At 42.3% G+C, this 26,598-nt stretch overlaps 1 protein-coding gene across 1 annotated transcript in view; it reads left to right on the top strand.

The window, feature by feature from the left end:
• Window positions 1–26,598, top strand: part of ARHGAP26 (Rho GTPase activating protein 26) — a 432,059-nt gene that overhangs the window by 313,280 nt on the left and 92,181 nt on the right. Inside the window, exon 18 of the mRNA XM_086716387.1 lies at window positions 14,949–15,108. Coding sequence (XP_086572513.1) covers window positions 14,949–15,108 — 160 coding nt within the window. The remainder of the gene's footprint in view (window positions 1–14,948; window positions 15,109–26,598) is intronic.

Genomic DNA, 26,598 nt, shown 5'->3' with positions numbered 1-26,598 from the left:
GTGCCTGAGGAAAGCAAAGGACAAAATATCTATACCTTAAAATGTTAAATGAAATTTAATTATTTCTGACTGTTGGATTATGGGTGATTTTTGTTTTCTTTGTGCTTTTCTATCTTTTTCAGTTATCCTACAATGAACACTTGGAATTGTAACACCAGAAAATAAAAAGCTTAGGCTTTTCTCCCTAATTATAGCATTAAGAGAAAAAAGAAAGGACCGCTATTTAAAAATGGCCACTGCTCTAAGGGGCAAAGTGACATCCAATGACATTGACTGATTCTATCTTAAGGAAGATAGCCATTTTGTTTCATAAGTTTACCCCTATGTGTGTCCCAGGGGCAAGGGAGACATGCATGGGTGTGTAAATGTGTAAAGGAGTGTACCATCCAGCTGGGGGGTTGTGTGAGTGTGTGTGGCCACGTATCACAGCCTTGCACTGCCGTGGTTCTTGTGGGAGTCACATAGATTAGCGTGTCCACAAATGCTGTCTGTGTTGGACTGACCAGTGTGGTTCATGCCCCTGACTCATGGCCACATGCAGTCCCATCTGGTGCCCCAGGTACAGCTACAGGCATCCTGTCCTCCGTGGGTCAGGAGTCTGCAGAACTTTCACCTGTGCCAGGGCTTTATGAGACAGAGTTTCTTGGAGCCACTTAGTACTTTTTTCTTTAAGTCCCAGTTTTTTATCTTGTAATACCAACTCATGTGGAAGACTCGTTCAGGTGAGTGAAAGTATTAAGTGATTTTTCTGACATTTTTATAGTGAACTCTGAACCCTGGCCTTTCATAGAGTAGCAGGCCTTCCTGAACCTTGCTCTCTTCTCCCCCTCAAGTTTTCCAAACACAAATGATATTTTTAAAGGATTACTCTTTTGTTTGTTTCCTGCCCTGTTTAATGATTACCTAGCTTTTTACATAACCCAACCAAATGCTGGCACATGTCAACGGGATTGTGGTATAGTTATCTCCTGCTATGTAAATTTTAGGAAGGTGGCCTTCTGTTTGCAAGACTGAGCAGTAGATCTATTAGTGACATTCACTGGAGGAGTCTCTTCCTAACTGGGTTGGGGCAACAGAGATGGATGAGTGGGAGGAGCAGCCAGAAGCCACAGGGCATTCTCAGTATTGGGTGGGAAAACCCAGAGGTGGCAAGGATTCTGGTGCTTTCCATTGTGCTAAACAACTCTTGACACAGACTTCAGCATGCCTGTTCAAACTCCTCTAGAGGCGCCTGGGTGGCGCAGTCGGTTAAGCGTCCGACTTCAGCCAGGTCACGATCTCGCGGTCCGTGAGTTCGAGCCCTGCGTCAGGCTCTGGGCTGATGGCTCAGAGCCTGGAGCCTGTTTCCGATTCTGTGTCTCCCTCTCTCTCTGCCCCTCCCCCGTTCATGCTCTGTCTCTCTCTGTCCCAAAAATAAATAAACGTTGAAAAAAAAAAATTTTCAAACTCCTCTTGAATGCAACTCTTAAAGAGATCTGAGGCAGGCAACACTAATGTCTGTGGTTGAAGATTGGACTTCTTAATTGCCCATGCATTTGTGTATATAATTTGTAGTGTTCTAATTTGTGGACTTCTAGACTCTATTCTCTGCAATGACAGAGCTCAGCTCACATGTCTCCCCTTAGAGGCCTTGCCCAGCCTACCTAAGTTAGTCCTTCTCACCAGTTTTTATCATACGCTCCTATTTAATTTCATCTTACACTTTCTCAGCCTGACATTCTTACTGTGTTTTGTGTATTTTCTATCTTTGTAATGGGACTGTCATGCCAGTATATTGAAGGATGAATCTTGGCTATTGGGTTCACTGCTGTATCCCAATGCCTAGAAGATGGCATGGCATCTCGTAGGTGTTCAGTCTGTGTTGGGGAGGACCAAACATGGTACATTTGGGAACATGCAAAAGGCCAGGGTAGTCGGGAGCTGTGGGTGAACGCAGAAATCCAGGATGGCAGTTTGGAGAGGTAGGCGGGGTCAAGTCATAAAGGCTACACTGAGGACTTTGGAGTTACTTGAGGATCTGATGTTCATTAAGTATTTTCATCTCTGTGGATTTATACGCGATCCAGACTGGTTTGCTAAAGTGAACTATTGATGGCTTTTCCACTGGGAAATGTGCACCATGGTGTCCTTAAAGTGATTCTTTAGCCCACACTGCTGTTCTCTTCCCTGTCTCTACTCCCATCAGCCTGGCATTCTTAACCCACCTGTCCAGAGGAGCCCAAGAAGGCAAGGAGACAACAGCTAAGGTGTCAGGCTGCGCTGCCTGCTCAAATGAAAGCATTCCAGAACTTGGTCATTAAACACTTTGACTTATCCATTGAAAAGTATTGGATTTGGGCTTTGTGAATGACACTCTGTGAGAGCCTAAACGAGGAGCAGATCAGGAGCCCAGATCTCACCTCCATGGTTTAAATCATTCGGTGTCTGTGTGACCAGATACCCCCTCCTGTTCTCTACCTAATGAACAGGTTGGGTTTCTCACAGTGGATCGACAGTTCCTGTTTGACCCTGCACTTTGTTTTGTATTTTGCTTCCAAAGTAGCAGAATTCAAGGAGTCTCCAGTTTTGTGCTGCCTACGAGGAGGACAAATCAGATTTTGCCAGACTTACACTGAAGTAAGAACTCTATTGGCATAATTCCCTGATGAATCTATTTTTGTGATGAAGGCAGAAAATATAACAGAAGGGTCTGTGTGTTCAGTCTTATTCTAACATGTACCACTATGTATAAACACAATTATTTTATACGTATAAATAAGTAAGATGAGCTACATTTCCACTTAGGCTTGAGCTCATACGGAAATTTTGGACATAACAGTTTAGTGTAACAAGGAGCTAGGATGGGTTGGCACCAAGCTTCAGGAGTGGGGAGGCGTAAGAAGGGGTAATCCACTCAGATTTTGTTTTCTAGCTTTTAGGGTCTATAAAAAGGATGTTGTCTTTTAAACAATTCTGTTCTTTAGCATCAGACATTTGAACACAGAGAATGTCGATGTTCTCTTCAAATGACTCTTCATTTGGTGTTAGAGATCTGGGACTTCTTCTTTCACTGTTAGTACTAATTGATTTCCAGAATTTTCCCATGGCTTGTCAGTTCCTGTACATAAAGAGCCATGAACTCTTCAGGACACATTGAAATAATTTTTTTCTTAGTTGAATATCCACATGTAATTCAAAAGTTCTGTGATAGCATGTCAGCTTTAAATTTTAGTCATTTTGGTTCCTTGGCCCTTGAAATAAAGCTACTTTTTTCAACCTCAGCCTTTGAATTTGTTTCAGACTCATGGTAAAGAATGCAATTTTCTTTTTTTTTCTTTTTAAAAAATTTTAAAAAATATTTATTATTGAGAGAGAGAGAGAGACAGAGAGAGAACCAGTGGGGGAGTGGCAGAGAGAGAAGACACAGAATCGAAAGCAGGCTCCAGGCTCTGAGCTGTTAGCACAGACCCCCATGAAGGGCTTGAAGTCGTGAACCACAAGATTATGTCCTGAGCCAAAGTCAGATGCTGAACCGACTGAGCCACCCAGGAGCTCCAAGGAATGCAATTTTCTGTCTGTTTTCTTTTTGGGGTAAAAGTACCCTCCTTTTCAAAAATAAACCAGATGGGTTATTTCCTTGATTTAAAATATCTCCATGAAAGGAGACATTACCCAGGGCATATGTATGACTGTGCCTGAGTGTTTTTTGTGTTTTTTTTTGTTTGTTTGTTTGTTTGTTTTTTTTCCTTTCTAACAATCTGTCAATCTCTTACTCCGCAACTCTCCCATAGCCCCATCTATGGATTTGGAATCTTGACTTGCCCTCCAGGAAGGATTATGGTCCTTTCCCTGAAAATGAGGCTTGCATTTCATGGGACGTGAGAAGCTCTGACTGCTTAGTGTCACAGCTACTGTTACAGTTGGAGCTGAGCCACATGGTGAAGGGCCAACCCTTAGCCTTTGCTGTAGCTTCTTTTGTCCCTGTTCTTTGACCTGTAGAATGGGACTAGTAAGAGGGATCTGGCTTCAGAAGACTACTATTTATTTTACTTAAAGATTGTAAAGATGGTTAAATTCAGTGGGCTTTATGAATATTTACACAACATGTTCAATATCGGCGCTGTTTGTGGGTGACTGTTAGCCGGGTAGCAGGTAACTAGCACCTTGAGGCTATGACTCTAGGCCTTTAAATCATGTTGGCCTCAACATTCTGTTCTGCTGCCAAGTTCCTGGTGGAAGTCAGCACAGTGACTAAGGGAAAAATGTGGACCAGCTTCATAGATCTTCCACGTTAACACAGACGTAGGTGCAAATGCACACTGCCTGATAGGTTTTAGTTACTCAAATCAATAGAAGTACTGTATTCTAGTTTTTACATGTCTTGGATTCTCTGAAGAGGTTTTATGCTGGTTTGCAAAGTTGTTCTGTCTCTTACATCCCAGGGCCTTTGAGCATGTAAGTCTTAGTAGCTGAGACCTTTCTGAGTCTACAGAGAGAAGTGACAAATATTACGCTCTCCCTCTGATCAGAATTCTCTCATTGCTTTTCATGTCACTGAGAACAAAGCTCTTAAAGTGGCCTGCAAAGTCCTACAGGATTGGCTGCCCCCGGGTCCATTACCTGTCTGGCTTTCCCTAGTGCTTTCCCCTGTTCTCACTCAGTGACAGGCACATTGGCTTTCCTTAGGCAGTGCCAACATGCCACATGTGTTCCTGCCTGAGGCATCTGTGTCTAGTGTCTGCTCTCTGTAGCTTTTTCCCCAGAGATTTGCGAGATTTGCAGAGCTTGCTTTCTTCCCTCCTTCAGGTTATTTGTACATTCCTCTTTGTCACTGACACCTTCCCTGACCACCCTGTCTAAATTGCTAATAGGCCCTCATTCCTGCCTTTCTGCTGTGTATTTTATTTGCTTATTGTCTGTCCTACCCCCAAAATAATATAAGCTTTATAGAGCAGGGAGTTTTGGGGAGTGTCTATTTTGTTCACTGCTCTATCCCCAGCTCTTAAAGCAGTCCTTGGCACATAATAAGCCCTCGAAAATACTTGATTGTTGAAAAATACATGATGCACTATTGGCCTCTGTTCTGGGTCACCTTGTACCTCCTTCCTTGGATAGGAAGTCCTAAGGCAACTTGCAAGCCCATGACCTGCCTTTTTGGACAGTGCTGGCCTAAAGATGATAGGCTGAGCCACTGAAGGAAGTGTTGCCACCAACAGGAACTTAGGTATTTACAGCACTTGGTACCGTCAGGTTGGCATGTCATGCCTATAGGCAACTTTTAAACCTCCTCCATTTATGCTGTGGCATCTCTCTTTAGATGGGAGAACATAAGCTTCAAAATAAATAAATCGGTGATAATGAATGTGAAAGGACTTTAGAAACTGTAAAATGCTTCGAAAATGATAATTCCATTGGACTGAAGAATGTTTCAAATTGTTCTACAATTTGAAATAGTTAAGTAATTTTCCAGGAAGAAATGTTCTATGGGCCAGCTTCTTCATAGGTTTTTTTTTTTTTTTTTTGTATGTGAGTGCTATTTTTCTCCATCCAGGCCTGTGGACTGGGTCATAGAATATAGCTACAGGCTAGGACCTGAACCAGCCATGAGCAGAGAAGGGAAAACTCATCAGTCAACCCCTAGATTGAGGGCATGTGCCGCCTTTGTGCATAAGACTATTCAGATACCAAGTAGCTGAAAGAGTGTAGGGCAAATGGAACTCAGGTTGGCCTGTTGTTAGTGTTTAAACGACTGTGACTAATTTCAGAAAATGAGGCAGCTTAGCAAAAAAGTACAGTTCTTATTCTTAATGAAAGCCAGCCTATTCTGGAGGAGGCCAGTAATTCCCATGACCCAGATTAGTTTGCTACCATTGGAAAAAATTAGGGATTAATGCTGTTGATGGGTAGACTTGAAGGTAATATTCTTGTTTGCTTTCAAAACATCCTTTTAAAAATAATCAGGTTCTTCTTTTACCCATGATCTCTTTAGGTTAAGCTTTTTAGAAGAATGGCATGTGGAACAAAATGGCAGCCTATATACTGTGTATAATCTATCTCACACATGTCTGCACATACAACACACACACACACACACTGCATTGTACCAGGGCATTTAAGAGCAGTAGCTCTGGAATCATACTGTAGATTGCCTGCCTTCAAATTCCATCTCTACTGCTTATTTGATACAGGACCCTGGACAAAATTTGAGTTTTCTGAGCATTAACTACTTCATGCAGGACAGTAGTAGAAGTTACCTTGTAGAATTATTGTAAACATCAAATGAGATCATCGATGGAGTACTTAATTCCTGACGCAGGTTAAATGCTGAGTTGCTCTTACTGTTGATGACAGTTTTAATATAATCTAAGATAGGCAGGAAGTACAAGGGGTTTTCAGAAAGGGATGAGAAAAAGACATTGATGATATGTCTTTAATAAGACATATTTAATGAGAACATTAGAAGGAGATTGGTATAATATTGTGAGCTTATGGTATATTGCATAATGCACATTAGGTAATGCATGTAATAATGATAATGATACCCTGTGAATATGTTGTGGACATTGCACCTTGCAGATTAGCGATATGGCCAGGGAGAGCCACGTGGTTTGTTACGTGCCTTCAGTGTCAGGGTGAGGTGTGCTGGCTACTCCCCCAACAGCTATCCCCAGCTTGGCAAAGACTCTGAGGCACCGGTAGGTTACATGGAGGTTTAAGCCAGACATTTAGTGCAGCTGAGCCTTGATACCCTTAGATGAAGCTAGCCTCCCAAAGCATGCACGTGCCCTTTTTTCCCCCCTTAATACCTGATAGGAACAAGCTCTATCCTAGGCCCTGGGGGTGTGGCATTGAGGGAGATTAGTACCATCTCTGTTCTCTTGGAATAAGTGGGGGAGACGATGGCAATTCCATGAATGGTGACATAATTCAGTAAGTGCCAGGAAAGAGAAATGAGGAAATAGCATTGTAACAAGATACCTGGCCTGGTACAGAGTGTCCAGAAAGACCTTTCTGAGAAAGTGCAAGTAGTAAGTAGGAAAAGGACAGATCAAGAGGAGCTGCAGAGCTTCCCTGGTAAGGGGATCACCATAATGAAGGACCTGGAAGAGGTTAGCTGGACCCTGTAGGATCTTGTAGGCCATGCCAAGGGTTTTCATCTTAAAATTAAAATTAGCCAAAGCCCTTGGCAGTTTTTAAACAGTTAGTGATGTTGCACTGGAAGGGATCAGAGTGGAAATAGAGCTGGTTGCACACTCTTTTCCTTTTGTCTGAGGAATTTTTGGCACCAAGTGAGTGTTAGAGTTGACATGCATACAATTGGGTGGTACTTAACACCTTAGCAGTGACATGCACCCATCTGAAGCACAGTTTATATATGTCACCAGAAGTGGAGAAGACATTGGCAGTTATTCACAGAGCTTTGAGATCCCTGGATGAAAGCAGTGTAGCCTGGACTGATGGATGTATGGCCGTAATTGTCATTTTTTGGCTGGGGGGGGGGGGGGAAGGGGGGCGGGGGCGGCGAGAAACAATCCTTTCAGCCCCTCTGGTTTTTCTTTCAGTTTCTTCCTTTGATTTTATCCTTTTCAGTTTCTTTCAATTTTCTCAGTCCTCAAGCGTTTACTCTTTAATCATTAGGAAGCAGCTCTTAGACGTGCCAGCCAACTACAAATGGAATGCTCTCAGATTTGAGGGGTTCTTCCCTCATTTCCATGATAGTGTCAAACATGCAGCCAGTTTTACTGCAGGAAGGGAGAAGAAACAGTGGTTAATTTCGTATCACTCTGAAAAGGCATGAACCTTGTTCTGATTTCTCGGTTTCTCCCTTTTTTCTAATTTAGTGATTTGGGTGGTGAATGAAGGAGCACTATTTATTTTTCTGTTCTGTCCACCACTTCATTCGGCACAGGTTCAAGCACGTAACTGCTCTGTGTATTCATTTTTGGTTGGGTTTTCCGAGGAATAGTTGTGCCTCTTGTAGCCTAGGCTGAACTGACCCTGAGTGGTGTGGGAACATCAAAGTGCTAGGGTAGAGAGTATGGCTGTTCGCTTCGACAGCACATATACTAAAATAGGGTAAAGAGTGTGGGTTTCCTCTCCTGGCTCTGCCTTTGGTTGGCCTTGTGACCTCAGGCAAATTACTAAACCTGTCAGTGCCTCAGTTTCATCCTCTGTAAAATGTTAGGGGTAGCCTTACCTACATGCCTTAAAGGGTCTTCTTGAAGATCACACTGTGTATCATTACCCACCGTAAACACTCAATTATTCAAAGCTTTAAATGTGACTTCTCACTGGACCACCATTCCCAGAAAGATGTTGAATATGGCTGGTGAGCATGACCCAAGTCAGTACACAGAACTATTTATTTTAAACTCTCATTCTGGTGCCAGCCATTGGGACAGCCCAGCAAAGTTATATTTATGGCTCTAATGGGTTTCCTTGGCACAAGCCTCCCCAGCATGATCCAGATGGGTCCAGTGTTACCAAGTCCTGGTGGTATTCAGGCAACACGCACATACAGACTGACTTACTAGAAAACATGTAGCCACTGGGGGGTGGGGATTCCCCCACCACTCCCCATTATATACTAAGGGTAAATTTGAAATTGTTGAAAGGAGCCACGTGAACAACCATGGACGTTAAACTTGGCCTTGTCGACCACAAAAGAAGTACAGTTCCAAGAACTTCACGTCCACCTCATCCTCCTTAGCCCCAGATCTTTGAGCTTCTCTGCCCCTGGATGGTGGTAGAGAGAAAAGTGCTACTGACTATAGCTTAGGTGCCTGCCCACTCAGCCACTTTCGTAATTGGTAACCTGGGGCCTACATTCTGCTATCTGCCCCGGAGGATGCTACAGGAGGTGCCCTTCAAATCCTGATCCAGTCCCCAGTCTGGAGTTGCTCGTTAGAGGGGGAACAGTCGGAGTAGAAATGTCCCATGAATTTACCATGAACATAACCATTTAGCAGTTAAGACCTCTGGGCAGGGGAATGTCTGCAGCCAGGCTTTGCAGGGAGGTGAGCTTTGGATGGCGAGGATTTGCTAGGCAGGCCAGGGGCAGAGTGTGCTCCTGAAGACCGAGTGAGTTTGATGGGCTTGCTCTTGGCTGTGAGGCTCCCAGTGTGTTGTGCCAGAGGTACTTGGAGGGAAGTGATGGAATACAAGTCATTTTATGTTTTGAGCTTTTCTATAGATTTGAAGTATTTCATAATTTTTAGAAAGGGAAAAAAAGAATAAGAAATACAAATAGGTAGGGTAATAGAAGTCCTGAAAATACAGATGCAGGAGTCAGGGCTCTTTGCCCCAGACAGAAGCAGGCCGCTAGAGGTTCCTGCACAGAATACCAAGTAACACCACCAAACAATGTGAATTTATTTATTTATTTATTTATTTATTTATTTATTTATTTATTTATTTAATGTTTATGTTTGCGAGAGAGAGACACAGAGTGCAAGTGGGGGAGGGGCAGAGAGAGAGGGAGACACAGAATCTGAAGCAGGCTCCAGGCTCTGAGCTGTCAGCACAGAGCCCAAAATGGGGCTCGAACCCACGAACCACGAGATCATGACCTGAGCCGAAGTCGGACGCCCAACCAACTGAGCCACCCAGGCACCCCCGATATGGCTTTAAAAAAAATTTTTTTTTAATGTTTGTTTATTTTTTGAGACCGAGTGCAAGCAGGGGAGGGGCAGAGAGAGAGGGAGACAGAATCCAAAGCAGGCTCCAGCCTCTGAGCTGTCAGCACAGAGCCTGACACAGGGCTCAAACCCACGAACTGTGAGAACATGACCTGAGCTGGAGTCAGATGTATGCTTAACTGACTGAGCCACCCAGGTATCCCCAATGTGGCTTTAAATTGGCAGGTGCTGCTACTTCTATCATCACCACTACCTTGACCACCACCGTAAACAATAGCAGCCGTCATTTATTAAGCCATTATTGCAGGCCAAGAGATTTATTCACCTAATCTTACTTAGCTTTAAAACTTAATGAGGTAGGTATTACTTCTTCTGTTTTACAGGTGAAAACATAGGCTTAGAGATGCCATGTGACCTTCCTGCTGTCATCCAGCTGGGAGTATCTATCTGATTCCAAGCACTGTGCTTTAGTGTCTCCTTTACCTTTTTTCCATATTTGTAAACTTGAGATAATATTTGTCTTCTCTACCCCTAGAGTAGCACTTCTCAAATTGTAAGTCATGGTCCATTAGGGGGATGAGAAATTGCTTTCATTTTTTTTTTAATAGTAAGTTAAGGAAAAAAAAGGATCGAAGAGAAAATATCAACATTCACCAGCCTTACTATTCCCCAACTTTTTGTTTCTGGTTTGTGTGTGTGTGTCTTGCTATTTATGTGTATATGTATGCATGTACTCATGAAAGGTTAAGTAAGAAAACGTTTTCCCTATCACGGGACATTGTCCGAAAGTTTGAGAGCTACTGTGTTCTTCAGATACGAGGAAGGTTGAATAAACATAAAGAATAGTTGCAGAACTCCTTAGAAACTCTAAAACATGCTACAAGTGTAAATTAACATCATTATTTAACACTGGAAGCTGAACCAAAGCAAGGTGGGTAGGTGTTGCTGTGCTTTTACACCACCCATCCAGTCCATGGCACATAGTGCTAACCTGTCACCACACCGTGTCCGGTGGAGCCAGGGCTTAGGCTTGACACTCCTTGACACAGCATTCCAGGCCCCAAGATGGAAGCTATTTGCAAATGCAGCCCTAGGCTTATGCTTTCTTGGAATACATCACGACCAGTCTGTTACTTAAAGCACTGCTTAGCACTTCCAGAGTCATGGCTCTCATTTAAACCACAGGAAACAGATGTGATCCCTATGACAGCATGGGGGGCACTGCATTACAAGCCCCAAAGGGATTGACTTCTGTCTCCTCCTCTCATAACACTCCCCCACCACCATCCTCATCTGGAAATGATTTACCTCCTTCTGCATCTCAAAGAGCATCAGACCAATCCAGAGTCCCCACGCATTTCCCCATAGACAAAGGTGGCAGGAGGCCCCTCTGCCAAGGCCATTTTCCTTGAAGGATGCTCTTTTCTCCTTAATTGCAATTCATGAGGGAAGTGCTGGGAACATGGGGTTCCAGCCCCTCAACAACTGCCCTAAAGGCATGTTCTTCAAGAGACTTACTGCTTTTCAGCTAATAACAGCAAACTCCATGGTCACAAAAGGACCTGGGTCTTGCTCAGGTTAAAATCACATGTGGAACTGTTTTTCTGCGAAATTTAAAGGAAGCCTATAGAACTGCCAGTTCCTGGGGAAGGCACCACAGAAATGTCCACGTAGACCTAAGGATCTGAAAGGCACAAACTCCTGCAGTGGAATGTGCAATGCACAAGAAACTTTTATATATGGGTTTTAAGTCAAGACCCAACATGACGTTCTGGACTGTGTGAGGAAGAGGTCAAGCAGCCCAATTACCAACCCAGAAAGCAGCTCTCAGTGTTTTATAGGCCTCACTAATGAATGAGTCCCATGGCCTCTGCTGGGCCAGGCTTCCCAGTGGTCTGCCAGCCTGCCTCCCACACATCTGTAAATTTGTCAAGCTATAATGGATGGCTGGTGCCAGCAGAGGCTGAGGTCTAGGCCTTTCTCCCCAGGATACATAGAGATCTCAAGCCATTAATTATTCATTCTAGTGTAATGAACATAGCCATACCAACTTGTGAACAGTAATAATCAAGTGACAGATAAATTTATTACTTCAGTATGCCAAAAGATAATGGTAGTTAGTCATGAAGGTTGCAGCTTCCCCCCCCCCCAAAAAAGTTTTATAAGCCATAGATCAATGTGTTGTTCAAGTTTTAAAATAAAATGGATCACTAAAAAGGAAATGAATTATGTTGGGTAGCCTCAAGCCTATTTATATTCAGAGTTGCTTATCTAGAGTTACTGTACCTTTCTTCCTAATGCCTTTGGGCATTGGGGCCTGCAAATTAGAGTAATTGTTATTTGTTAATTAAACCTAAGAAATGGAACACAGCTCCAGACTTTGGAAAGTGAGGTTGGGATAGTTGAGATATAGTCCCCCTAAAAAGTCATCAGTAATAGTTGGAGGTTTTATGAGTAAGTAGCTGGATTGGGAACAGTTGTTTTATGTGTACCCAGAAACATCCCATTTCACATCTCATGAACGTTCATTGGGCTTCTCCTGGGCACTGTGCTCAGTGCTAGCGTTACCAAGTAAAGTAAGTGCACAGTCTTGATCCTAAGGCAGCAGTAGAGACATTAACAACTTGTAATAAAGATAATACTTCTGCCTTGGTTGAGAGGAGGAGGAGGATTGGGGGAAGACCGGACAGAGACTGCAGAAAGGAAGGGGGCGCATTTGTGAAGTGCAAGAGAACATTCTAGGCAGAGGAGTGACAACGACAGATAGGTATGAAAGTGGGAAGAGGATGGATAGTGAATTACTATAATAATAATCACTACGTTTCCCACATGGTACCATATTTAATTTCTATAGCCACCTCATGAAGTAGTTGTATTGTTTACCTCCCCCCTCCCCAATCTTCAAAGATGAGCCCAAAGCTTAGACATTGAGTCACTTGTCCACTGACCCAGAGCAAGCAGGCGGCAGAGAAGGGCTTAGAGGTGAGTTGGGGAAAGGTGTGTTACTTCACTAGAGTCTGGCCTTTACATTAAAGACATTGGAGCCCATCGAGGGCTTATAATCATTATTATCAGAACAAGTGCAAAAGTGCTAACTAAACACTTTATGCACACTGGTTCACTGTGTTCTTTCCCAGTGAGGTGTGGGGCCACTGTAGTTGTCAGCAGAGGAATGACTTGATCAGGGCTGAGTTATAGACAGTAACTGGTGGTAGCAGTCAGGATAAACCTGACTGTGGAAATGCTAGTCAGGGATCCTGGCTAGGAGGCTGTTGCTTTAGTCAGAGGTAGTGCTGAGAAGCACGGTGGTTAAAAAAAAAAATCATCATCCAAACCATATGTTTTTATATTGGTCTACAATTTAAAAGTACTTTGATACATAAATATCTTGTTGACTCATTTGCACAAGGGACTTTTGTGGCAGGAGGGGTAAGTCTAATGGCTTTGTTCATTTGGGAGGGGGAAGAATAAGGGCATGGAATTCACTTCCTGCACCCAAGAGCCCATGTTGAAAGAAGTGATGTTACAAGCAGCTTGTAGATATGCATACTTATTGATTGAGGCACAGAACCGGAATCTTTGCCCTTGCCAGGTAAGAACTTGACCCTGAGCATTAATGCTTTCAGAAACATGATGCGTACCTGGGAAGTGTGTAAGTAAAATGGAGACACAGCACTACAACTCAAAAAACGCAGAATATTTTTATGTGGACCAGAAACAGGCCAAGATACCAGTGGCCACTGACCTTGCTTAACAGTCAGCAAGCAAATTCTCTTCGTATCTGGACCATTCCACGGTTAAAAGTTTCACTGACCTAACGACCCTTCCTGCCCCTTTCAGCAGAGAAAGTTTTTATGAAATTAGACTTTTAGCCCTGGAAAATTATAGAAAAGTACACATCTGCTGATAAAATTGGTTGACATAGTAATTTCAGTGAAGGCTCAGTTTCACAACCAGCACTGAAGGCAGTAGAACTTCTTCTCCTCCTACCAAATAGAAGTATTCAAGAGAAACAGTGCAGGCATTTATAGAATTGTGTGAAAAATACTCTGTATAAATAGCACTAAATGCTAGGGAGGTATGTCTGTGCAAACTACTATCTGTGACCAATTTCTCTCTAGTTGCTAGTAATGAATAGTTTCCTTTTTCTAACAGGTGATTTAGTGAAGCCCCTAATATTTTCTTAACAGTACTAAATTGAGCCTAACTTTTAACTTATTTGTTGCCTGTAGATCATTTGCATATTTTTATACGCAAGGCCAGCAAATGAACAATTAAGTTTTATGGCTAGGTCATGGTGGCTGGGGTATGAAGATCAGATACATGTTTTGAGTAGTACTTATCCAAAACTAAGTATATGTATTTAGCAGATTACTCAGACCCAGCTACTGCTGACCCTGTGTGTTCTTAGACTTTGAGTATAAGTGACAATATAAACACAGCCATGTACATGGATATACACAGTGGTGCATTTTTATTTCTGTTTGTGCCACATGTTTTGCTTAATGAAAGCCATATGTTTTATGTGATGGAGTTTAATACTTTGAGCCTAAAGTGCTGGACTTCGTAAGATCTATCCATTGTTTAAAAATAAGTCTGTTTGGGGGCACTTGGGTGGCTCAGTCGGTTGAGCATCTGACTTCTGCTCAGGTCATGATCTCGCAGTTCATGAATTCAAGCCCCACATTGGGCTCTGTGCTGACAGCTCAGAGCCTGGAGCCTGCAAAGCATTCTGTCTCTCTTGTGTCTTTGTCTCTGTCTCTCTTCTCTCTGCTGCCTCCCCAACTTGTACTCTGTCTCTCTCTCCCTCTCAAAAATAAACATTAAAAATAAATAAAATAAAATTAGGTTTCTCTTGTGCCTTGTTTGCAAATGTATGAAAGCCATCAAGAGTTTTTATATTTGCACTAGAGAAAATGCTAATGATCACCACAGGAGTTTAAGCAGCAGCGAAGTATAAAATTCATAATTAAGAAAGTTTAGCAGTTACCTGGATTTGCAGAGCAGGGATTCAGATGTGCAAAGTTTCACATTTTGGAGGGCAGCTGCTTTGGTTGGTTGGTTGGTTGGTTGGTGTAGGCAAAACAGAAATGTGTAAAGGAATGTCATATCCTGAAAGAGCAAAGTAGCCTGAATACTGAAGATTTCTAAAACTCTGGGGGACAAAAATACAAGTAGAGAAGTCTCTCTTTGGACTTGATATCTGAAGATGTCCCAGGGTCTGACTCCGGCCAGATGAGGAGTCTGAAGATAGGGGAAGGCACCGGGAAGTCAGCTATCTATTTGTACAGTCTTTCTCTCATTTGTGCCTTTTCTTTTCCTTCCTCCCAGTGTCGCTAATAACCACAAGCAGAATCTGATGACAGTGGCAAACCTCGGCGTGGTGTTTGGACCCACCCTACTGCGTCCTCAGGAAGAAACAGTAGCAGCCATCATGGATATCAAGTTTCAGAACATTGTCATTGAGATCCTCATAGAAAATCACGAAAAGGTAATATACTATTGGTTACTGTGAGTGAAGAATTTACTTTGGGGGGACTTGAGTTGGAAATGGCATTCAAGGTAGTTGCAAGTTCCCATTGCTAATGACTTTTACACCATGATGCTGATGAAGCTGCTAATAATGGTGGTGGTGTTAGTGACGGTCATCTTGTCATGGCAGCTTTGGCCAGATGGAGAGTAGGGCAACAACAGTGGTTGTTATGGTAGCAGTTGTGATGGGCAGCACTGGTTGAGCCTTTCTTCTGTACCAGGAGCTATGCTAAGCACTTGATGTGGGTTGTCAATGTATGGTCACAACAATCCAATGAAGAGGTACCCTTTTGACCCTCATTTACAAAATGCCCTTTACCCATTTTTTACTTGATTGTCTTCTCATAAATTTCAGGTTTGTTTGTTGCTTGGTTGGTTTTAATACTAGGGAGAGTAAACTATTTTTATCTTGTAGTGCAGATGTTTTTCCTACTGTGTTTACGTTCCAGTTTTCTAAATGGTGTATTTTTTCATTGTGTGTGTGTGTGTGTGTGTGTGTGTGTGTGTGTTGGAGGGGGAGTCTGTTTTCTTTTAGGGCATTGGGGTTTCTGGTCTTTCTTAAAAAGATGTCTCTCATCGTACATAATAAACTATGTCAACACAGAGCTATCCTTACAGAACTGGAGTGGGGCCATGAAGCTTCATTACATCTGCCCCATCTTAGTTCCCACTAGCAAATTCTTAAGAAGCTTCTCAGAATTCATAGGGTCTCCTAGAACACCATTTGAGAGCCACAGTGATGAGATATAATAAAAAATAATTTTAAAAATGCTGCCCCTCCTAAATGAAAACTCTGCTAGAATGGTGATCTAATTGTGCTAGATAACCTGCAAAATAAATGTACAGTCAGACCACTTCTCACCACTTGTCTGCACCTGATAACACTCTAACATAAGCCGTCATCATCTCTTGTCTCAATATTTACAAGAGCATCCTGATTTGTTCTCTTCTCCCACCCTTGGCCTCTCTATTTTGATATTAGTCACCAGAGTGAGATTTTTTTTTTAAGTGCTAAGTCAGATCATACCAATTGTCTGCTAAGCACCATCCACTGGCTTCCCACTTCACTTGGTGAAAGTCAGAGCCCTTACAAGAGCCTAGAAGGTCCCACACAGACTCTGCTCTTGCCTCTTTTACTTACCTCATCTCATCTACAGCCTTCTCCTTCAGTTCATTCCTATGGCCATCTTGACGGCCTTGCCTTTCGTTGCAAACATGCCCACCTCAAGGCCTTTGCAGTTGCTGTCCCAGTACTTGGACGAGTCTTCCTCCCTGTAACTTCATGGTATACTTTCTTACCTCTTTTAGGCCCTCTAAGTGAGGCTTGCCTAGATCTCTCTGTTTAGAATTGCCTACAGTCCCAACTCCAGCATTCCCCTTCCCACGACTCCTGCTTTCTCTCTCTGTAGCACTTACCTCTTCCTAGCATGCTACATGGTTTACCTCCTCATTAAAATTTTGCCTTTCTGACCTCCACTATAATGTATGCTTTATGCATGCAAGGACTTGGTTTTGTCCACGGCTTTGTCCCCAGGTCCTCATAGGCACTCAGTATATTTGTGTTGGATGAATGAATGGGCTCTTGTGGTACCTGGCCTCCCTAATGGCTCCAAGTGACCCTTGCCTCCTGGTATTCACTGCCTTGTGTAGTCCCTTCACTGCATAGGGGAACCCAGTATTGATCCCAATGTGATCAATTGGCTATTGCAAAAATAATGGAGTATGACTTTGAACACTGATCAAATAAGGCCTTGCAACATTGCCCTTGGCTTGTGGACTTGCTCGCTTTGGGGAAAATAAGCCACCATGTTGTGAGGGCAGTCACACAACCCTGTGGGGAGAAAGTGAGACTTCCTGCCAACAAGCAGACCAATTTGGCCACCAAGTGAATGAGCTGCTTTGGATGTCACACTTTCAGATGATGCAGCCCCCACCGACATCTTGTGTGCAACCTCATAGAAGACCACTGAGCTAAGCCTCTCCTGAATTCCTGACCCATAGAAACTGAGAGAGGTGCTAAATGTTTTAAGTCACCAGGTCTTTGAGGTAATTTGTTGTAGAGAGTTAAAATTAACTACCCAAGAACCTCTGAGGATAAACTTTCAAAAAGTAACAAATATCCTGCAAAGTTGTGTGAGTAGCATGGCCTCTCTCTTACATGGTTAATAGAGATAGGAAATCATATTATTTATTTGAAAAATTACGTTTTCTTTGTTGCCAACTTTGGACCATCATCCAGCCACCTCTCTCATATATAGTCTAATTAGGTATAGGTGAAGTTTGTGTGACATATGATAAAAATGAACTTGCAAAAAGGGAATATAATTGAATAACAGTTAAAAATGGTTTCTAGAGGGGTGCCTGGGTGGCTCAGTTGGTTGGTCGTTCGACTTTGGCTCAGTCATGGTCTCGCATCCGCGTCTGGCTCTGTGCTGACTGCTTGGAGCCTGGAGCTTGCTTGGGATTCTGTCTCCCTCTCTCTCTGCTCCGCCCATGCTTGCACTCTGTCTCTCTCTCAAAAATAAATAAACATTTTAAAAAATGGTTTCTAGAGATAAGACACTTGGATTCAAATCTGCCGTCTCTTTCTACTTATTGAGTAGATTACTTAACCTCTCTATGCTCATGAAAGTACTTTCAGTACACTTTAACCGCTGCAACAAATAACCCCCGAATATCAGTGAATCAGGAAATAGAAGTTTATCTCTTGCTCACATAATGGTTCACTGTAGGTATTCTGAGAGTGGCATCCTGTGTAGCAGTTAAGTAACGCATGTTCCTTCCTTCTAGTAGCTCTGCTTTCTGCTCTGCAGATCTCTGTAATCAACCAGTTGGCGAGGAAAATGAGAAAGCGTGGAACCCTGGGTTAAGAGTGCATGAACTAAGCCTCCAAGATGCTTTCCTTATTTTCTTCCACATTCCATTGGCCAGAAGTCAGTCACATGGTGACATCTAATTGCAAAGGAGGCTGGGAAAGTGAATGAACTGTGTACCCAGAGCAAGGGGAAGCTAGTTTGATGAGCCGCTAGCCAGTTTGCCATGTTTCTTCAGTTGGATTGCTGTGAGGCTTAAACAAGATGATACATAAAGGACTTAGCCAAGAATCTGGCATGAAGTAGGGCTCATTAATGGAAAACTATTGTTTTTAACAGTCTCAACAGAGTTCTCTGAAAATAGAGCTCAAGTCTACTTCTGAATGTCACATGTTCCCCTCCCAAAAATAATATTTTTTACAACTTAATCTTTTTGTGAATAAACGATTAAATGTTGAGACAGATATGTGAGGAATGAGCAGTTTGATTATATTCCATCTCCCCAAAGGGCAGTGTCTAATGATTTTTGAACTGTAACTCTTTTTGGTATCTTTGGGCCTTCAAAGCCAGCAAGCATATTCAAAAGTCACAAGGTATGGAAAAGGACCAGAAAGTGCTAAAACAATATTGAAACTTGTGTAAACAAGGAGCCATCCTGCCTAGGGCACAAAATACAGAAATAGAAATGAAATTTGAAGTGCATGGTCAGGACTGTAAGTATATGGGCAAGAACTGGTTGAAAATACACATCTGGTTTGTTGGATTATAAATTATGTTTCTCTCTGCTGGTATTTGTTAAGGTACATACAGCATTAAGAGAGTATTACAGTGCTTCATTATATGCTCTCTTTCATTAGTCTATGCCAGAGAGTGGGATGAATCACAGTGAGGTTTTATGTTCCTGTGGGAGCCAGTGATGAAGGACTATGAATGAAAACATTTCTGGGATGAAGGCTGCACCAGAGTGCCTGTCTCCAGTGGTGAGGGAGCTAACGTACCACCTCGATAGAGGACCCCTCGGGGGTCCATGATGGGCCAAAGTTTGCAAGACCTGGATATGTGCATAATTCTGGGGAGAAAGTCCTTCATATTCATTCATTAGGTTTGCCTTTTTGGTAAAAACAACTTAGAGTAAGTCAGCTGGATTACTTTTTAAATATACCTTTAGGGCTGGTTGGGTATAAAATAAGCACTTGTTAGATCCACCTAATAGGAATCCTAAGCATCCGTGGCCGTCCTTTGGCCCCTGGCTTTCTGGAGATGATGCTTTGGATTAATTTCCTCCCATTTGATGAACTTCAGTCATCAAATCCAGAGCACTTTTGTGTCCTCAGATGAATATTGTCAGAGACTTGTTCTTTAAAATTTAAGCTATTAAGATCTTAGTTAATATTTAATGAGCATTCCCTTAGGCTTGACTGTAATTTTCTAGAAACATGCGCACATACACAAATGTCAATGAGTGACTACTTCTTTAACTAGCATCATGAGTAGGACAAAATACTGAAACCCCACATGAAGAAATGCTTTCCAACAGCATCTTTCCATCCTGTCCTCCAGTAAGAAGCATGCAATAGTATATGCCCTCTTGCTTGAAACAAATCTGAATACAGGTCTTAAATATATGGCCCCCACAATTACTGGCATAATACTCCCTCATATTGTTACAAACATTTTGTAGAACGTATTTACTTGGTCCTTTGGAATAAAATTAGGAGGCACCCAATAATAGAAGATGGTACCAAGAGAGGGTGTAGAAACCTAGGCATCTAGCCATTGGACACACACATAGACACACACACACACACACACACGGTTGGGGGGGGGGGAGAGTCTTTTGTTTTTCTTTTTTTTTTTTCAATATATGAAATTTATTGTCAAATTTGCTTCCATACAACACCCAGTGCTCATCCCAAAAGGTGCCCTCCTCAATACCCATCACCCACCCCCTCCCTCCCACCCTCCGTCAACCCTCAGTTCTCAGTTTTTAAGAGTCTCTTATGCTTTGGCTCTCTCCCACTCTAACCTCTTTTTTTTTTTCCTTCCTTGGGTTGGGGGGAGAATCTTAAGATGCCTATTTCAATTATCTATTCCTGCATAAAAATCATCTCCAAACCTAGTTTCTTAAAATAGCAAGGATTTTTTTTTTTTCCCTCAATTCTGTGGGTCAGAAAATTTGAGGAGGGCTCCTGTGTGTTCCATATGGTATCTGCTGGAATGCTTTGACTGCAGCTGGATGATCCAAGAGGGCCTTAGTCCGCACGTTGTTGCTTCAGCCACATTCTGTTGGTTAAAGCAGGTCACCAGGCCAGCCAGATTGAAAGGGTGGGAAATAGAACCCACCTCCGCTGGGAGAAGCACTGTGCTCATAGAGGTGAAGGAGCAGTTGTGGGCCGCCGTCTGTGCAGGGGTTCTCTCATAAGACCTCACCTCGCATGCCTGGCAGGTTTGCGTGTAGTTTCTGTTGGAGAAGGCATTGCTTTCCTATGAGAGTCTTGCCCTAAACACAGGCAGCTCCTCAGTATTTCTTATAGGAAGCACTCTTCTCCTTCTCCTCAGCATTGCCAATTTTTACAGAACAGGGGGACATTTGGTGATACTGACAAGTTAGTCCTCAAATACCCTTTGAAAGCCTCAGTGTGGGGAACTAACTCATCAATGTCTAAAACTGGAAAAACCTCTTTGTCATCAAAATTGACATTTAAAAGAGAGAGGAGGGGGAATGCTTGCTAGCCAGAAAATTCACTTTTACCTGACGAAACATCTTTTTTGAAGAGAAGGAAAAAGGCTCCTGTGTTTGAACTGGCTTAAGCATATGGCTAAAGCATATGGCCAGAAACTCTGTCCTTCACCTCCCCCTGCAGATCCAGCGAGGAGAGCACTGTTTGGAATCGTTGTAGGAAATAAATATCCCACAGTAAGTGGAGGCAGAGAGGAAAAAGCCAGAAGATAGCAATTATGTTTGGGGACTCATGGGGGATCGTCCTTTTTCCATGTTTGGTAATACATACAGATATGTAGGTAATGGATTTTTGTAACGTGCATAGTCTAGAGGTAATATTGGCCGCAATAGTTACCCTTTTTAAAAAAGTTTTTAATGCTCATTTATTTTTGAGATAGTGTGAGCAGGGGAGGGCAGAGAGAGAGGGAGACAAAGAATCCGGGGTAGGCTCCAGGATCTGAGCTGTCAGCACAGGGCTCAGCATGGGGCTCGAAACTACAAACCGAGATCATGACCTGAGCTGAAGTTGAATGCTTAACCGACGGAGCCACCCAGGCACCCCAGCAATAGTTAACTTTTACTTATAGCTTCTTGTCTACAAGATAATGTGCCAAGCAGCTTTATATCCATCATATCATTTCATTTTTGTAAGATCAATATTTTTCCTCTAATTTACAAGTTATAAACCTGATGTGCAAGAAGTTTAAGAAACAGCCTTTAGGAGAGGAGCTAGGGCTGAAATGCTTTCACAACCCAAGCTATTCAAATCTGTTCTAGTTTGTCTCTGGGCACTGCATTGTTTGAGCACCTACTGTTGGCTGCAAATGAGTAAGATCGGACGTTTTTCCCAAGGTGCTCCAATTTTATCAGGGTACAACTAAGCATGATACCGTGTGCTAAGTGGCATCCAATAAGATGAGTAAAATGTATGGCAGCACTGAGGAGAAATCATTTAATTTTGTTGGTATCAGGCTCAGACAGATAAAGACATTTTCTAGGCAGAGAAAGAGTTGAGACAAGAGGAAAAGCCTTCCAGGGGAACGTCAGTCAATCAGGATTAATTAACTCATGTGTATTAAACTTTACATGGTTGAGAAAGAATGGTGGGTAATATGTTAGCAAGTGGTGGGGGATGCTGCCAAAAACTGTTGGTTTTACCCATTGTCTGGAGTCTTGAAAGCTATAGCAAAGGGTTTGTGTTTACTCCTGAAAAATGAGAACTGTCAGGTTTCCAGGTAAAGGGGTGAAATGATTACCTCAGCACTTTGGAAGGACCTCCCTGGGAGCTGAACCAAATTGCACTTTGATTATTGATATCAAAATCACTTGTCAAATCGTGAAATCATAGAGCTGACCATGCTATTGTAAACTTGTGGCTTTATATATAAAAACAGTTTCAGAGTGTAACCTTTGACTTACAGTCCTTACTTAACACAAGGTACACTAAGATCCTATTTTATTTGGTTCTTCGTGAGGTCTAAAGAAGAATAAACTTAAGAGATTGCCTTTTTTAAACAAACAAACAAACAAACAAACCTGTAGTCACATTTCAAAGGGGAAAGATTTTAAGTCTTACTGCAAACTTGGTTTAAGGTAACAATCTGTTCTGTAAAATGACCATTTCTGTATGGATGCAATCTTTGCCCAGCTCACAGCTGATCACTCTCAGCCTTAAAACATCAAGCAGGCCAATATGTAGGGTTATAGTGGCAGGTACCAATATTTATATGCTGCTAGTTAAGATAGTAAAGCAAAATGGTGAGTGCTGTCATTGTAAAATGCCCCAAAGCCTAGGGATTTTGCTACTTTAAATTTTTTTTTTTTTTTTGGAAGACTACATTGCCAATAACTTTAAAATTTTAGGTGTTTGGGAAGAGCAATCCTATCAAGGAAACAAACTGCTTTCTTCTTATATAGTTTTAGTTAAACATGAAATCTCTGGTTAATAACGTGTGTGTGTGTGTGTGTGTGTGTGTGTGTGTGTGTGTGTGTGTGTGTGTTACATCTTCCTATTAAATTCCAACCTATAATAGTAGGATTGGACCCACTCGTTCTGTGATGGTCCACAATATTTCTTATGGCTGTGACACTCAAGAGGGTTTTTGCACATGAAGAAGAATGTGCATGTGCGCATATGTGCCCGTGCACCACATGGTTTTATCAGTATTGCCCCTTTTAATGCCTGTCGATCTTTTATAAAAGAAATCATCATGATTCTTTTCCCCGGTTCATCAGTTTGCTTTGGAAGAGGTAGGAGGGTTGACCTTTACATTGTTAATTCTTAGAAATGCCCAAAGATGCCCCCTTTTAAAATACGTTAACTTTGAATCTTACATGACAAGGAGAAGAGCTGGTAACCATGGATGGCCCCACTAAACACTAGGGTAAACACCATGGCCTAAGCAATCTTGCATTCCCATTGGAATGGTAGTGTCTTTCAACTCATTTGTCTTGATTTGAGTTGATTTGGGCCCACCCAACTACCTTGATCTGCTTTTACCAAAATGTCAGTGGAATTGAAATCCATTGCACTGCTGTTGGGGTTTGCACACAAAATGTACATCAGTTAGTAAAATACAATTGGCTTGAGCTGTTTTTGGCAACTGACAAGCATTTGGTAGTTTTATTTCATTTTCTTGATATTTCAGGCTGTTGTTGATATGCAACATTAATGATGATGATGGAGACTGGGAATTAGGGGAATTAATGGGAAATTAATCTTGTATCTTATGATCGTGGCTTTTTTTATGTGTTCATCAGGAATTTTTGTGACCTTTCCTTCCATTCATTCCTGAATATACTTTTTTTGGTCCTATCCATGTTAGGTTTAAAAGTAAGCTAGATTTACTTGTATGCTGGGCTGGAATGCTTCCTTCATGGGCCTTTTTACTTTTCTTGAGTGTCAAATGTGTGCACGTTAATCTTTAATCATGTGATCAGGTTGTGGATCTAAGCATGTATATTCCCTCCCAATAAGCCCCAGATAAACCAATCATTGTGTGAATGTGTAGTTCCTTTAATGTTGCTCAGATAAGGGTAGAGTTTTGTTATGTTTTCGTCTCTTTCTCTCTGTTGACAAAAAGAACAAGAAATAGAATCTTTTTTGAGATAGTGAAAACCCTAACATCCCATGGATTACCCATGACATCTACATAGCCCTCCGTTACTAAATGGAATTGGTTTCTTCTTGAAGGACTGTTAATAAAACTCCCAAACTACTTTCTAAATTGTTGATCTCTCTGCCAAAATGCTGATAGCGATAGGACATCGGACTTCCAATTGTCCTTAAAAACCCTCTCTGTAGCTGTAGCCTATGAATTTGGTTTCTTAACTGTTACTATAAATGAGCCCTATTATGACTTGCCTGGCTTTCCCATGGAAAGGCGCTGGGTTTATGGCTTCTCGGGCCCTAAGTGGCCTTGCTGCACTGTCTGTCCATGAGAGGGAGTGGGCAGTCTGCGAGCCCTGCTTGGTAGTTCCAGCCTTCCACTCCCAAAGCAGACAGTCCTCACGTTAAACAAGCCCAGATTTGTTGATCCTTTAATACTTGGAACTGATGAATTTGTGTCTCAGGAAAACATTCAGTCTCTTCTGTTTTGCTTTGTAATCCCCAGGCCTCTGTCATTGATTTATTGTCTGAGAGCTACTTTGCAGTTACAGACCAGGAACTCTTCATCATGACCTAATTTTCCTCCCATAAAAATCACAGCACATAATAAAGAGTGTACCCCACACATTTTAGGGAAGCTCCTAATCCTTGTAAATTACAGGAGCATGTATGAACGGGACCGGAAGAGGTATAAAAATGTGTATGTGCCATGGCTAAAAACAAATTTAGCAAGTGTCAGTGGTCTACAGTGTCAAGATGGGCCTCTGGCAGGCGGGGGGGGCAGGCAGTGAAATTTGAGTTTTGTAGATGATGCAAAGGAAAAGAACAGGAAATTTTAACATTGCTGTAAGCAGTTAAGATCGATGTTTTGCAAAGAGCAGTAATTAAATTTGCACTTATAAATTAAATCCTTGTGTCCTGACTGCAAATAATTCATTGTTGAGTCTCCACTTATTTCCCTTCTTCCACTTTTTTATTGAATGCAGTAATATCTCTTGAACGCTGAGTGTCAAACCGTGTTAGGTGTTTCAGTCTTCGCCACAGTCCCGGGAGTTTTTACAGATGAGGCATCTGTAGGTCAGAGAGTTACACAACTTGTTCAGAGTTCCAGAACTACTAGTAGGCAACTAAAGTCAGATCCATTGAACTGTAAAACTTGTATCCTTTTTGTTTTGTCCTCTGTCTCTCAAATTAATAATAGGTATAAAGACTACAGGTGGTTAAGATCTAGACAGTCGTGCTAAGTTTCCAGTCCAGCTACGTGCACATAGGTGACCTTGGACAAATCAGTTTATCTTCACGGAGTCTTAGTTTCCTCGCATTCACTATGCCAAGAATAATAGTACCTTTCTTACAGAGTTATTCTGAGTAAAAATAATGAGATAATTTATGCAAATAACTGAGCATGATGGCCACTCAATACCTATTGGTTATTTTATTGTTATTTATACCACTACCATCTCTAGCCCATTCTTTGCTAGGTTCCGTGTGCTCAGTGCTTCATGTGCCTTAGCTTTTTAATAGCTCTGTGAGGCAGGCATAGGATCCTCCTTGTTTACACAAGAGAAACAGGCTCAGAGGGGTTGAGGCTCTTGCCTGAGTTGAACCCAAGTCTGTCTATCTCCCAAGCCTCTTTGCTTTCCACCCATATGACAAGTGTACATTCCTTTCCTGTGCTTTTTGTGGCCTTGTGACAGTGATGCTGATTATCAGTGTTGGTGAGGTCAGTGCAGCTGTAGGTGTTGCCCACTGAGTAAGCAGCAGAACCTGGACTCCACCCAGTTCTGTGTGACTGCAGAGCCCAAAGTGCCCTGACCACTCTCCTGACCACAGCTTAAGGAGAAACAGGAGCTTGGTATTTATGGGACTGCTAATTCCACTTATAGGAAGCTTGAAATTGAGAATACTTGGAAGAGTATCCAGAGTTGTATTTTTATTTTACAGTTTTATTCCTCAGTAGCTTCCAGAAGGCTTATAGCCTTCCCAATAAGTTTTTTTTTTTTTTAATGATTATTTATTTTTGAGAGAGAAAGTGCAAGAATGGGGGAGGGGCAGAGGGCAAGGGGGACAGAGGATCGGAGCAGGCTCTGCACTGACAGCAGGGAGCCCAGTGCAGGGCTTGAACTGACAAACCCTGAGTTCATGATCTCAGCCCAAGTCAGACACTCAACCAACAGAGCCACCCAAGCACCCCAGCTTTCTGAAAAACTTTTATTTCTAAGGCGTTCCTAACTAAGTCAGAATTAGTTTGTAAGTTTGGATAGAATTAACAGGCCACTTGGGGCACAAAATAAATCCCCGCCCCCCTTGTGTATTCATTTAGAAAGTCTCTGTGACATGAGTAGATTGTTCCGGCCACATGGTAGAGTTCCATAAATCCATTGTTCATAGGTGATGGGAACTCACCCTTCCATCATTCAGCAGTCATTTGTACACTGATTGTTCTGAACAGAACAAAGGAAACCTCGTTGGATTTTCTTGAAATTATCTCTTCCAAGCAAAATAGGATCGGAATAACCAAAAAAACTGTGAAAAATTTAGATTCGCATCAGAATTCCAAATTGAGCTTTTGGCACAGAGACAAACTCTTGGCCTGGCTAGAAGGTGGCCAGACCATAGGCAGGCTTCAAACAGCTCGCATTTGTTCAAGTTTCAGAGTTAAATGAACAGCAGTATTTTGGGGAATGATTTCCCAGTCTCCTTAATGTAAGTTTGTATCCTCTGCACTGGTGGTCATGAGGTCTCATTTACAGAGGTGCCCTTGCACTTCAGAAACACATGTAATCACAGTGGCGATAGTCTTGT

This window comes from Puma concolor, chromosome A1 (assembly GCF_028749965.1).
Source record: "Puma concolor isolate L17-30 chromosome A1, mPumCon1.1.hap2, whole genome shotgun sequence".
Classification (NCBI taxonomy): domain Eukaryota; kingdom Metazoa; phylum Chordata; class Mammalia; order Carnivora; family Felidae; genus Puma; species Puma concolor.
The sequence above is the reverse complement of the archived record's forward strand: the minus strand, read 5'-3'. Positions and strand labels throughout refer to the sequence as shown.